The sequence below is a fragment of the Hemiscyllium ocellatum genome, chromosome 3, assembly GCF_020745735.1.
Source record: "Hemiscyllium ocellatum isolate sHemOce1 chromosome 3, sHemOce1.pat.X.cur, whole genome shotgun sequence".
NCBI lineage: Eukaryota > Metazoa > Chordata > Chondrichthyes > Orectolobiformes > Hemiscylliidae > Hemiscyllium > Hemiscyllium ocellatum.
Genome location: NC_083403.1, coordinates 68081550 through 68094979, shown reverse-complemented (window position 1 = coordinate 68094979; position 13430 = coordinate 68081550). Strand labels below are relative to the sequence as shown.

General features: G+C 40.3%; 1 protein-coding gene across 1 annotated transcript in view; it reads left to right on the top strand.

Moving 5' to 3' along the window:
* ccn6 (cellular communication network factor 6) overlaps positions 1 to 13430 on the top strand; it is a 60407-nt gene that overhangs the window by 32349 nt on the left and 14628 nt on the right. The window contains exon 3 of the mRNA XM_060854816.1: positions 3689 to 3978. Within this exon, the coding sequence (XP_060710799.1) occupies positions 3689 to 3978 (290 nt within the window). The remainder of the gene's footprint in view (positions 1 to 3688; positions 3979 to 13430) is intronic.

Genomic DNA, 13430 nt, shown 5'->3' with positions numbered 1-13430 from the left:
ACATTTGTCAATTGTTGTAAAAACCAATTTGGTTCACTAAATGTCTTTTAAGAAAGGAGATCTGCATCTTTGCCTAACCTGGCCTTAATATGAATCCAGACCCAAAGCAGCACAGTTGACTTTTAACTATCCTCGCATCAGTCAGGCTTGGGAAATAAATGCTGATCTACACAGTGACGCTCACATTCCATGTACAAATCATAAATAAAGGTCCATATGATTTTGTATCAGTTAAGATATGTGAAAATCACAGGTGGCAGTGCTGTAATTTTGGATGTTTGATTTTGGTTTGTAAAACTCCACATTAAGGAATATAATTTACTGTATAGATTGTGTATATTGTGTATATACTGTATAGTACAGTGTATATTTAAAAACATGACACAGAAGAGCTGGGCTGTTCCGCATAGTTCCCCAGCTGCTGAGTTCTAAATTACACATGAGCCTGTCAGTTTTTCCAATATTACTCCTTGTTGCTAACTTAAGCAGAAACCTTTGTAACAGAAACAAGTTGTGGACCCTTCGTCAGAACCAGACCTGAAACATTAATGCTGATTTCTCTTCACAGATGTTGCCAGACCTATTGAGTTTTCCAGCAACTTCTGTTTTTGCTTCTGCAGTTTTTTTTGTTTTTATTTAGAAACCTTTGTATATGGCCTACTTGTCTTTACTTTCCCCTTATTTTCTTTGGTCTTTTCCATTGTTTATTGCTTAGATATCTAATCTGACTTTGTACTTTGTCATAAATGAAGTACACTGAAAAAAGAAGACATTAATTCATGTTAGTAAAAGACAAATTTCAGGCTGATATCTGAAGATTCTGCTCATACTTAAAATGTATTATTGGACACAGGAGGTCAAGTGATGAAATTCCCAAAAATGTTTCCAAGCCCACTTGACAACCCTACGTCACACTCAGAGAATACTGATCAGGATACCATGGGTGACAGAATGTTCCATGGATGATGTTAATTTTCAAAAGACTTTGTCCATGTTTTGCACTGACATGATGAGATAATGTAATTGCTTCTCCTTAATGTCATACACTACATGCCATCATAATAGACAACTTGTTCTCCATAGCTATGTTAGAACATTTCCAGGCATTTTTAGTTCGTTAACAAAGCAGGCATTTATTCTGCTTTCATGAATCAGAGCTCGATGGAAAGCTGCCTGGGATAGTTCTATGGTTCAAGCCATGTTATAATAACTTACACAACATATTTTACAAAGAGCGATGGGTCCCCCCGGTGGTGAAAAGTTAGTACATTGTTCAGAAGTAGGAACATTGCTCACAGAGTTAAAATTTATCACACAACACCAGGTTATAGTCCAACAGGTTTATTTGGAAGCACTAGTTTTTGGAGCACTGCTCCTCCATCAGGTGGTTGTGGAGTATAAGAAGGTACAGTGAGAAGTGTTTTTTTCATGTTTTGCGCGCAAAGTGCCGTCATGCTCCGGTGCTATCTTGAAACGCTGAACATAATGCAATATACTGCATTATAAAGTATGAAGCTGTAGACTCCTTCTTACTGAGTATAGGACACAGAATTTATAGTAAAAGTTTACAGTGAGATGTAACTGAAATTATATCTTGAAAAAGACCTGGGTTGTTTGCTAAGTCTGTCATCTTTTAGATTGGGCACGTTGGTTTCAGTTCTTTCACTGAAGAACTCTCCCAAAACACACTATTTGCACAGTTTGGTAACGGTAGTCCTTTGGCTGAGAATTTTGATGTTGATTCTGATCCTGACGTTGAGTCATCTCGGAACCGTTTCTCTACCAGAGGATCTTTTATAAACAAAATTAGAAATTTCTGGGCATCTTCTGAAGAAGGGTCACTGGAAACATTAACAAAATGTTAACTCTGATTTCTCTCCACGGATGCTGTCAGACTTGCTGAGCTTTTCCAGCATAATCAGAGAGCCATAGAGATGTACAGCATGGAAACAGACCCTTCGATCCAACCCGGCCATGCCAACCAGATATCCCAACCCAATCTAGTTGTTTCTGACTTTCAGCATCCATAGTTTTTTTTTCGGTTTTTGTGTACAGGAACTTTTATGTATTTGTTGCTAAGTATGTTCAAGACTAAGATGGAATGCTCTGTCTGTTACTCTGACGAGATCAGCTAAGGTCTTTTGGATCTAAATATATCTTTAACAAAACAGATGTGTTTATTTACCAGCCACCATGAAGAAGAATAACTCTGAACCTTATTTACTTCAGCACCAGAATGGAAAGCCAAAACTGAAAAGAAATATTATTACACTCTCAGGTGGTCAGAGTCCACCCAAACATGGACTCATTTATGTCAAGACCCCCACACTATGTCATCAATCCTTTGATTTAATAAATATCTATTAACTGGCATAGTTTTAAATATACAATCTTCTTGTGGGCGGCACAGTGGCACAGTGGTTAGCACTGTTGCCTCGCAGCATCTGAGATCCGGGTTCAATTCCCGACTCAGGCGACTGACTGTGTGGCGTTTGCACGTTCTCCCCGTGTCTGCGTGGGCTTCCTCCGGGTGCTCCGGTTTCCTCCCACAGTCCAAAGATGTGCAGGTAAGGTGAATTGGCCATGCTAAATTGCCTGTAATGTTAGGTAAGGGGTAAATGTAGGGGTATGGGTGGGTTGCGCTTCGGTGGGTCGGTGTGGACTTGTTGGGCCGAAGGGCCTGTTTCCATACTGTAAGTAATCTAATCTAAAAAAATGTAACAGTGAAATAGCATGGCATAATAGAATGTAATTTTTTGTTAATTTAATGCTGTCAATCTGGTGTTTCAGGATGGAAGTTTATAAAATAATGAGGGGTATAGATAGGGTTAATGGTAGTTGTCTTTTCCCTAGGATGGGAGAGTTCAAGACTATGGGACACATTTTTAAAGTGAGAGGAGAGAACTTTAAAAAGGATATGATTGGCAAATGTTTTGTCCAAAGGGTGCTTCATGTGTGGAATGAACATCCTGAGGAAACTGGATATGGGTATAATTACAACATTTCAAAGACATTTGGATAAGTACATGAATAGGAAAGATATTGGCCTGGAGCAAGAAGGTGGATTAGTTTAGTTTGGGATTAGGTTCAGCATGGACTGGTTGTACTGAAGGGTCTGTTTCCATGCTGTATGACTTTGTGATTCTATCACACTATGACCAAAGCTAAGTTCATCCTCCCGTGATGACCCTATTTAGAATCATTAAAAATAACTAAAAATTTTACTGAATCATTCTTTGATTAGTACCCATTATTATTTTTAAAAAGACTTCAGTTTAAAATGTGCCAGTTAGTGTCTCTGTGTCCAAGAAACTCAGTGCACATTGATGAGCCTTCTCTGCGTATCACAATAGTGGATGGCATCTTGCAATTTTGATTTAAGGTAAGGTAAGATCTGGTTTGTGAGCAGGATGTGATGCAGGTGAATTTAACCTCAACCCAGGTTGAAGTGCCCTATGTTATGCACTGGAATGACTGATTCTGCCAGGTTTGCACTAATATTATCAGCCGTAGCAAGTGGAAGCTCTCCCGAAGACACTAGGTTAAATGTGAACTTTTTGCAACATGATTGCAAACATTTCCATTCACAAAACTTTTAACTTATTTTTTCAAGACAGCAGAACAGGGATAGAGCATCCTTGAGACAAGATTCCTCAGATGTTTTAACTGTATCTAAGTTCTTATGCAGGATACCACAGAGTCATGTGCAGCAAGCACTAGTGAAAACTGGAAGGAAGACAGCAGAAATTGAAGACGTTCCTGAACGCAGACAATTTTGCAAATGGCCGTGCAAATGTCCACGCAAACCTTTATGTTTACCTGGAGTGAGTCTGGTTACGGATGGCTGTGGATGTTGCAAAACCTGTGCAAAACAATTTGGGGAGCTCTGCACTGAAGCTGACACCTGTGACCCTCACAAGAACCTGTACTGTGACTATTCTGGTGATAAACCTAAATATGAATTTGGAGTATGTGCATGTAAGTTCAATTTTAAAGGTAATTCACTGTTCAAGTGCTATGAAAGTAATGAACTCGAATCTTTTAATTCACTTCATCATTATAATTCACTGCAATGGTTATGTCAATGTTATCAAAAAGAAAATAGAAGCTTGTGGACTTAAGACACACTTAGACTATTAAGAATGGCATATTTCTATTTCAAATGTTTACATTGTAATATTAACATGTCCTGCAAAAATACAAAATTTTTATTGTCCACATTTGAAATTAGAAGCTTCTTGTCTCACATGTTTGAGCTTACCCAAAGGGTATAGAAAACTACTATTCACAACAAAAGTGGTAAATGTTAAAAGAAAATGTCATATGTGAAATTTGCAATCACAAACTTGATGATCTTGGAAGCATGATTCTTCTAATGCCTGAACTATTACAAAATATACGAGTTCTACATATATGAGCAGCTGATGTTAGCCAATGTAAGAATAAAGAGAGGGTGATGATTAAATCTGCTCTGCCTGTGCACCCTAGAAGGCAGCCAACTAGTCCTGATTTAAAAAAAACAGCCAATAGCCTATCTCTGAGTGACTGCCTAGAATGCACATTTTTGCATCAGAGTTTACTATGGAGAAGGACATGGATGATAAAGAATATGGGGAAATATATGGTGACATCTTGAATAATGTCCATATTACAGAGGAGGAGGTGCTGGATGTCTTAAAATGCATACAACTGGATAAATCCCCAGGACCTGATCAGATGTACCCTAGAGCTCTGTGGGAAGCTAGAGGAGTGATTGCTGGTCCCCTTGCTGAGGTATTTGTATCATCGATAGTCACAGATGAGGTGACAGAAAACTGGAAGTTGGCTAAGGTGGTAACACTATTTAAGAAAGGTTGTAAGGAAAAGCCAGGAAACTATAGACCAGTGAGCCTGACATCAACGATTGGCAAGTTGTTGGAGGGAATCCTGAGGGATAGGATTTATATGCATTTGGAAAGGCAAGGACTGACTAGGGATAGCCAACATGGCTTTGTGCATGGGAAATCATGTCTCACAAACTTGATTGAGTCTTGTGAAGAAATAACGAAGGCGATTGATGAGGGCAGAGCAGTGGACATGATCTATATGGACTTCAGTAAGACGCTCGACAAGGTTTTTCATGGTAAACTGGTTGGCAAGGTTAGATCTCATGGAATACAGGGAGAATTAGCCATATGGATACAGAACTGACTTGAAGGTGGTGGTGGAGGGTTGCATTTCAGACTGGAGCACTGTGAGCAGTGGTGTTCCACAAAGATCGGTGCTGGGTCCATTGCCTTTTGTCATTTATACAAATGATTTGGACGTGAATATAGGAGGTATAGTTAGTAAGTTTGCAGATAACAACAAAATTGGAGGTATAGTGGACAGCGAAGAAGGTTACCTGAGAGTAAAATTGGATCATGATCAGATGGGCCAATGGGCTGAGGAATGGCAGATGTTTAATTTAGATAAGTACAAAGTGCCGCATTTTGGAAAAGCAAATCATAGTAGGACTTATACACTTAATGGTAACGTCTTGGGAAGCATTGTTGAACAAAAAGACCTTGGAATGCAGGCTCATATTTCCTTGAAAGTGGATTCGCAGATAGATAGGACAGTGTGTTTGGTATGCTTTCATTTATTGGTCATAGTATTGAGTACAGGAGTTGGGAGGTCATGTTGAGGTTGCCCAGGACATTGGTTAGGCCACTTTTGGAATATTGTGTGCAATTCTGGTCTCCTTCCTATTGGAAGGATGTTGTGAAACTTGAAAGTGTTCAGAAAAGATGTACAAGGATGTTGCCAGGGTAGGACGATTTGTGCTACTGGAAAAGGCTGAAGAGGCTGGGGCTGTTTTCCCTGGAGTGTTGGAGGCTGAAGAGTGACCTTATTGAGGTTTATAAAATCATGAGGGGCATGGATAGGGTAAATAGACTAGGTCTTTTCCCTGGAATGGGGGAGCACAGAACTAGAGGGCATAGGTTTAGGGTGAGAGGGGAAAAGTCTAAAAGGGACCAAAGGACCTTCATGCAGAGGGTGGTGCATGTGTTGAATGAGCTGCCAGAGGAAGTGGTGGAGGCTGGTACAATTACAACATTTAAAAGACATCTGAATGGATACATGAATAGGAAGGGTTTAGAGAGATATGGGCCAAGTGCTGGCAAATGGGACCAAATTAGGTTCGGATATCTGGTCGGCATGGACGAGTTGGACCAAAGCAGTACATCCCTATAACTCTATGATGCTGATGAGCCAAGCAATCCTCCCGCACTAATTGAACCAAGCAACAATGGAACTACAACTCACTGTAAGTTCAGTAACTTGTTTTAAAACTGCAGACTCTTCTTCCATAGACTCGTTGGTTTAAAGCAGTAACTGTTTCCATTTGTAGTTCACATATCGATGGTATTTCATTGCTAGAGTTCCTTATTGCTGCAGCAAAGAAGTTAACACCGAAGTCAGACACAGCAGCTCTGATGGCATTGATATTGAATAGATGCTATTTTCTTATACATGTAGCTCCTCATTAACAGCACCTTCTAAGATGGTGAGAGAAGTTCCTTTTTCGTCTGAAGTGCTCCAGCTTCAGTTTATTTTCCTTACCTTTTCCCACTATTCTCTACTTGATCAAAAGTCTTTCCTGAGAGAGTTTGCTCCAATGTCTGCTTCTTCCCGTTCTACATCCTCAGATTGTGTGCAGATATTATGTAGTTTCCATTCTTAAATGTGTCTGCTCCAGACTGTTGCATGTCCTTTCCAACTGTGTTAAGAATTATTAGTTCACAGCTTGGATGTAGACCACTGTATTGTCTTTGAGCTGAGGAAATTGGCTTTTCAAATGCCATAATAATCAATTCAATCAGCTCTCAGTTTCATGTTGAGGGAAAAAAAGCACTGCTTAGCATCTTTGAAGGACCCATTTTGTTGTGCAGTAATGCGTATATTCAAAATGTCTCACCTTGGTGACTCGAGACTGAGACACATTTCTATAGATTTTGAAGCATTCCGCTGTAATAGATAAGATCTCCAGTGGTCTGCATCTTGAAGATACTTTATCCAAAAAGTAATTTCAAATGTATAGACTTTTAAAGCAGAATCTTCACTGAGCATATTTATTCCCTGAAAATCTATGATATGAAATGATACGTTTGTCACAAAATAATAAAGCGATTATCACGAGGTCAACCTGATGAACCTCATAGAATATGACTTCCCTGATTGGGGCTGTTAATCGGGTCCAGTCGGGGAATCCGGGTGACTGATAAGAACTGAACAGTTACACGTCTTGCTCAGTCTGAGAATTGGCTCTGAGGGAGCTGGATCAGTGTCAAGGACTGTCCACATGTAAATAAAGGGTGACTTGGTGACAGAATATCGGCCTGTGTGAAATTATTTCACATATAACATCTTACGCTTTGTTATGGAGGACATAGTGTACAAGAACAAGGAGGTTATGTGGAACTTAAGTTCAGCCTCTGTTGAGTATTGAGTCCATTCTAGGAACTGCAGTTTAGGATGGATGTGAAGACATTGGAGACAGTACAGAAACAATACACAAGAATGATGCCAGGGAAGACGAGCTTGGTTATGAAGGAATACTGGAGAAGCTGGAATTGCTTTCTTTTGAGAAGAGTAAGCTGAGAGGAGATTTGATAGTTATTGAAAATTGTGAAGGGTCTGGTCAGAGTAGATTAGGTTACCTACAGTGTGGAAACAGGCCCTTCAGTCCAACATGTCCACGCCGACCCTACATGGAGAAACCCACCACCCTATATTTATCCCTGACTAATCCACCTAACACGACGGGCAATTTAGCATGGTCAATTCGCCCGACTTGCATGTCTTTGGACTGTGGGAGGAAACCAGAGCACCCGGAGGAAACCCACGCAGACTCGGGGAGATTATGCAAACTCCACATAGACAGTTGCCCGAGGTGGCAATTGATCCCGGGTCCCTGACGCTGTGAGGCAGCAGTGCTAACCACTGAGTCACCATGCTGCCCAGTAAATAGGGAGAACCTGTTCCCACTTGTGAAAGGACCAAGAATGACACACTGATTTAAAATAACTAGCACCAAGAGGAAAGGCAACTTAGAGGAAAAGAATTGTTCATGAAGCAACTTATTAAGTTCCAGAATGCACTGCCTAAGAGTACAGTACAGGCAGGTTCAACAGAGGCTGTTGTCGGTAAAGGACAAATGTGCAGGGTTATGGGGAGAAGGATAGAGATTGGCACTAAGGGAATTTGGAGAGTCAGTGCAATGAGCCAAAGGACCTCCTTCTGTATTGTCACAATTATACTGTGATACTGTGCGGAGAAAATAATGCCAGCATGAAATGCACTGGTGAAAAATGTGGAATAGATATAGCTTGTTTCAATTTTTTATTAGATAAGTCAAACATCTTTTGCTTGACTCTTCTGATTAGATTCCTAGGTCTATCCCTTGAAACTTGAATTGCTAAAAATTATTGATGGCAAAAACATTGCACTATTAGTACTGTATATATTGCTATCACAGATAAGAACTGAAGCTTGCATGGCTAAAGGAAAGATTTACTTTGAAAATTATGATAATCAAAGCAGTTACATTAAATATTTTCTTTTCTATCAGAGACATAAAATAAATGCATTTAGCAGCAGCCAAAACTAAGTGGAGGAGTGTTAAGCAGTCATTCTCTACGGTGACCAATATTAGTTCTAGCCTCTAGACATTTTAAGAGAAAGATATTTCTTGACCATAAGAACAAGAAATGGACAAATGCATCTGTAAAAACATCGAGCATAGGACCAGGAGTAGGCCATTCAGTCCTTTCAGCATGCACCACCATTCAATGTGGATATAGCTGATCATTTAACTCAGTACACTATACTCGCTTTCCCCCTTTGATCCCTTTTGATCTTAAAAACTATAATCTAACACCTCTTGAAAGGATTCAATAATTTGGCATCAACAGCTTTCTGTGGTAGAGAGGTCCACAGGTTCACCACTCTCTTGGTGAAGAGATTTCTCCATGTCCTAGTTCGAATTGGCCTACCTCGTACCCTTCAATCATGACCCCTGGTTCTTAACTCCCCAGTCATCCTTCCTGTATTTACCCCGTCTAGTCCTCTTAGAATTTTACCTATTTCTATGAGAACCCGTCCCATTCTTCTAAACTTCAGTGAAATTAGTCCTAACAAATCTTGCCTCGCGTTACATTCATTCATTTATTGAGAGTACTTGGGTTTATTCCAATTTGGAATGCATCTGTAATCTTTAGTTATTAACCTTATGAGATAGCTGAGACATACTAAATACACCGCGTCCTCAAGAATACTTATGCATTCCACTCATGTGATAGCAGAGGGTGCTGAGTATCATAGAATCATACAATACAGCAGAGACTCTTCAGTTCATTGAGTGTATACTGACAAAACACTACTGGGACTCGACACCATTCCCACTTTCCAGCAATTGGCCCATCACCTTGAAAGCTATGACATTTCAAATGCTCATCCAATTACTTTTTAAAGATTGTGAGGTTTCCTGCCTCAACTCAGCCTTTGGGTGAAAAACTTTTTTCCCAAATGGTCAATTAAACTCCTGCCTTTTATGTTAAAATTATGCCTCTGTGTTATTGACCCTTCTGGGAAACATCTGTTTTCTATCATGTCTAACAAATCCTGCCTATAGTTACATTCATTTGTTTAATGAGAGTACTTAGATTTATTCCACCTAAGATTCCCACCAATCTTTGGGTGAAAAGAATTGTCCCAAATCCTCTTTAAAACTCCTTCCTTTCACCTTAAAATTATGCCCCCTGTGTTATTGACCCTTCAACTAAGGGAAACGACTGTTTTCTATCCTATCGAAGCACCTCATATTCTAAAACACCTCAGTCAGGTCCACTCTCAGCCTTCTCTGCTCTAAATAAAAGAACCTGAGCTTATCTAGCCTCTCTTTATAGACAATCTCTTTTGTACCTTCCCAGTGCAATCACACCCCTCCTATAGTGCAGTGACCAGAACTGCACACAGTACTCCAACTGTGGCCTAACCAAAGTTCTGTACAGCTCTAACAGAACCTAATTATAAGCCTGCCAAAATCTCCAATATCCCCTCATAATAGATGTCAATCTGCTGAAGAACCTGATAGTCTCTCTTCCTGAATTTTGCACCGTTGTCCTCCAAACTAAATACAGGTATGAAACACATTTGACACCCTACTACTGTCCTCTGCTCCACACACATATGGGCCTATTTCCCTGGTTATCCTTTTCCATGGACATACTTATAGAACATCTTTGAATTCTTCCTAATAAATCTACCACATTATTTTCACGTTCCCCTCTTTTGCTCTAATTGCTGTCATAAGGTCCCCTCTGTAGTGTACTCAGGACCCCGTTGATTTGTACTTATGTATCTATTAAAAGCCTCCCTTTTCCTTCTTATCAAGTCCTGAATATTCCTACACATCCAGGGTTCTCAGGAGTTGTTGCTCCTACATTTCACCCTATTCTGGGTAATTCAAGATGGAGGACGGGAAAAATTTCTGGTTGTAAGAGTTGCTCCTTTTATTAAGGTATTTTCGGTGTTGGAGGTGAATTCCTCGAATTCCAGGAGCAGCAATTACTGTTTTATATGCTGTTGCATTGTTTTGGAACTTTGGAATAAAAAGTCAAAACAACAGCAGTTTAAAAGGGAGAAGTGCAGATAAAGGAAGCACATGGTGAGGACAGTGCAGGAGAGAGAGAGGGAGAGAACCTGCACAGTTACTGCCTTTGCTGTTTGAATTCGTGTATCGCTGGACATCGAAGTGCATCCGGGAAAATTAACAAACAGTGAAATTCACAACTAATCTTGGAGGAACTGTTGGCTGAAGTTCACAGCACTGAATCAGATAAGTTAATTGTTATTTTAAGTCTGTCCAAGAGAAAGGCTGCAGTAGTGAGTATGGTGGATTCTTTCTTGATTATATGTTTTTTTGGAGATAAGTCTCTTGATTAAACTTAAAATATAAGCCATAACTATGAATTTAACCTGGTACAATGTTTTGTAGAGGAATAAAACAGTGTTATTTTCTGGGCCTGTAGATTGTGAAGAAGCAAAAATGGCCTTTTCAGTGATATGTACTTCTTGTCAGATGTGGGAGTTTAAAGCGAGTTTAAGGGTTACTGCGGATTATATCTGCCATAAATGCTGTTGGATGTGAACCTTATCAGATCAAGTGGATCTGTTGGAGAGACAAATAGAAGCAATGAGGAATTTGCAACAGCAACAGTATGTGATGAATGGCAGTTATAGGAAAGGGGGAATGTCTCAGATACAGTCACATAGATGGGTTAACTCCAGAAAGGGTAAGAGAGGTAGGCAGCTAGTGCAGGAGTCTTTTGTGGACATACCCATTTCAAACAGGTATGCTGTTTTGGAAAATGTAGGGGGTGATGGATTCTCAGGGGAACATAGCACAAACAGCCAAATTTCTGGTATTGAGATTGGCTCTAATGCAATGAGGGGTATGTCGGTTTCCACGAGATCAATTGTGCTAGGGATTCTGTAGTCAGAAGTACAGACAGACATTTCTGTAGCCAGCAGAAAAGCAGGATGGTGTGTTGTTTCCCTGGTGCCAGGATCAAGGATGTCTCAGAGAGGGTGCAGAATGTTCTCACGGGAGAGAGGGGCCAACAGGAGGTCATTGTCCATATTGGAACCAACGACATTGGAAGGGAAAAGGTTGAAATTCTGAAGGGAGATTACAGAGAGTTAGGCAGAAATTTAAAAAGGAGGACCTCAAGGGTAGTAATATTTGGATTACTCCCAGTGCTACAAGCTAGTGAGGGCAGGAATAGGAGGACAGAGCAGATGAATGCATGGCTGAGGAGCTGGTGTATGGGAGAAGGATTCACATTTTTGGATCATTGGAATCTCTTTTGGGGTAGAAGTGACCTGTACAAGAAGGACAGATTGCACCTAAATTGGAAGGGGACTAATATACTGGCAGGGAAATTTGTTAGAACTGCTTGGGAGGATTTAAACTAGTAAGGTTGGGAGGGTGGGGTGAGACCCAGGGAGATAGTGAGGAAAGAGATCGATGTGAGACGGGTACAGCTGAGAACAGAAGTGAGTCAAACAGTCAGGGCAGGCAGGGACAAGGTAGGACTAAGAAATTAAACTGCATTTATTTCAATGCAAGGGGCCTAACAGGGAAGGCAGATGAACTCAGGGCATGGTTAATATCATAGGACTGGGAAATCATAGCAATTACAGAAACATGGCTCAGGGATGGGCAGGACTGGCAGCTTAATGTTCCAGGATACAAATGCTACAGGAAGGATAGAAAGGGAGGCAAGAGAGGAGGGGGCGTGGCATTTTTGATAAGGGATAGCATTACAGATGTGTTGAGGGAGGATACTCCCGGAAATACATCCAGGGAAGTTATTTGGGTGGAACTGAGAAATAAGAAAGGGATGATCACCTTATTGGGATTGTATTATAGACCCCCCAATAGTCAGGGGAAATTTAGAAACAAACTTGTAAGGAGATCTCAGCTATCTGTAAGAATAATAGGGTAGTTATGGTAGGGGATTTTAATTTACCAAACAACAAATGGACTGCCATAGTGTTAAAGGTTTAGATGAGGAGGAATTTCTTAAGTGTGTACAAGACAATTTTCTGATTCAGTATGTGGATGTACCTACTAGAGAAGGTGCAAATCTTGACCTACTGTTGGGAAATAAGGTAGGGCAGGTGACTGAGGTGTCAGTGGGGGAGCACTTTGGGACCAGCGAATTTTAAAATTCTAAAATTTTAAAATAGTGATGGAAAAGAATAGACCAGATCTGAAAGTTGAAGTTCTAAATTGGAGAAAGGCCAATTTTTGAGGTATTAGGCAAGAACTTTCGAAAGCTGATTGGAGGCAGATGTTCGCAGGTAAAGGGACAGCTGGAAAATGGGAAGCCTTCAGAAATGAGATAACAAGAATCCAGAGAAAGTATATTCCTGTCAGGGTGAAAGGGAAGGCTGGTAGGTATAGGGAATTCTGGATGACAAAAGAAATTGAGGATTTGGTTAAGAAAAAGAAGGAAGCATATGTCAGGTATAGACAGGATAGATCAAGTGAATCCTTAGAAGAGTATAAAGAAAGTAGGAGTATACTTAAGAGGGAAATCAGGAGGGCAAAACGGGGACATGAGATAGCTTTGACAAACAGAATTAAGGAGAATCCAAAGGGGTTTTACAAATATATTAAGGACAAAAGGGTAACGAGGGAGAGAAAGGGCTTCTCAAAAATCAGCAAGGCGGCCTTTTTTGTGGAGCCACAGAAAATGGGGGAGATACTAAATGAATATTTTGCATCAGTATTCACTGTGGAAAAGGATATGGAAGATATAGATGGCAGATGGTGACATCTTGCAACATGTCCATATTACAGAGGAGGAAGTGCTGGATGTCTTGAAACGGTTAAAGGT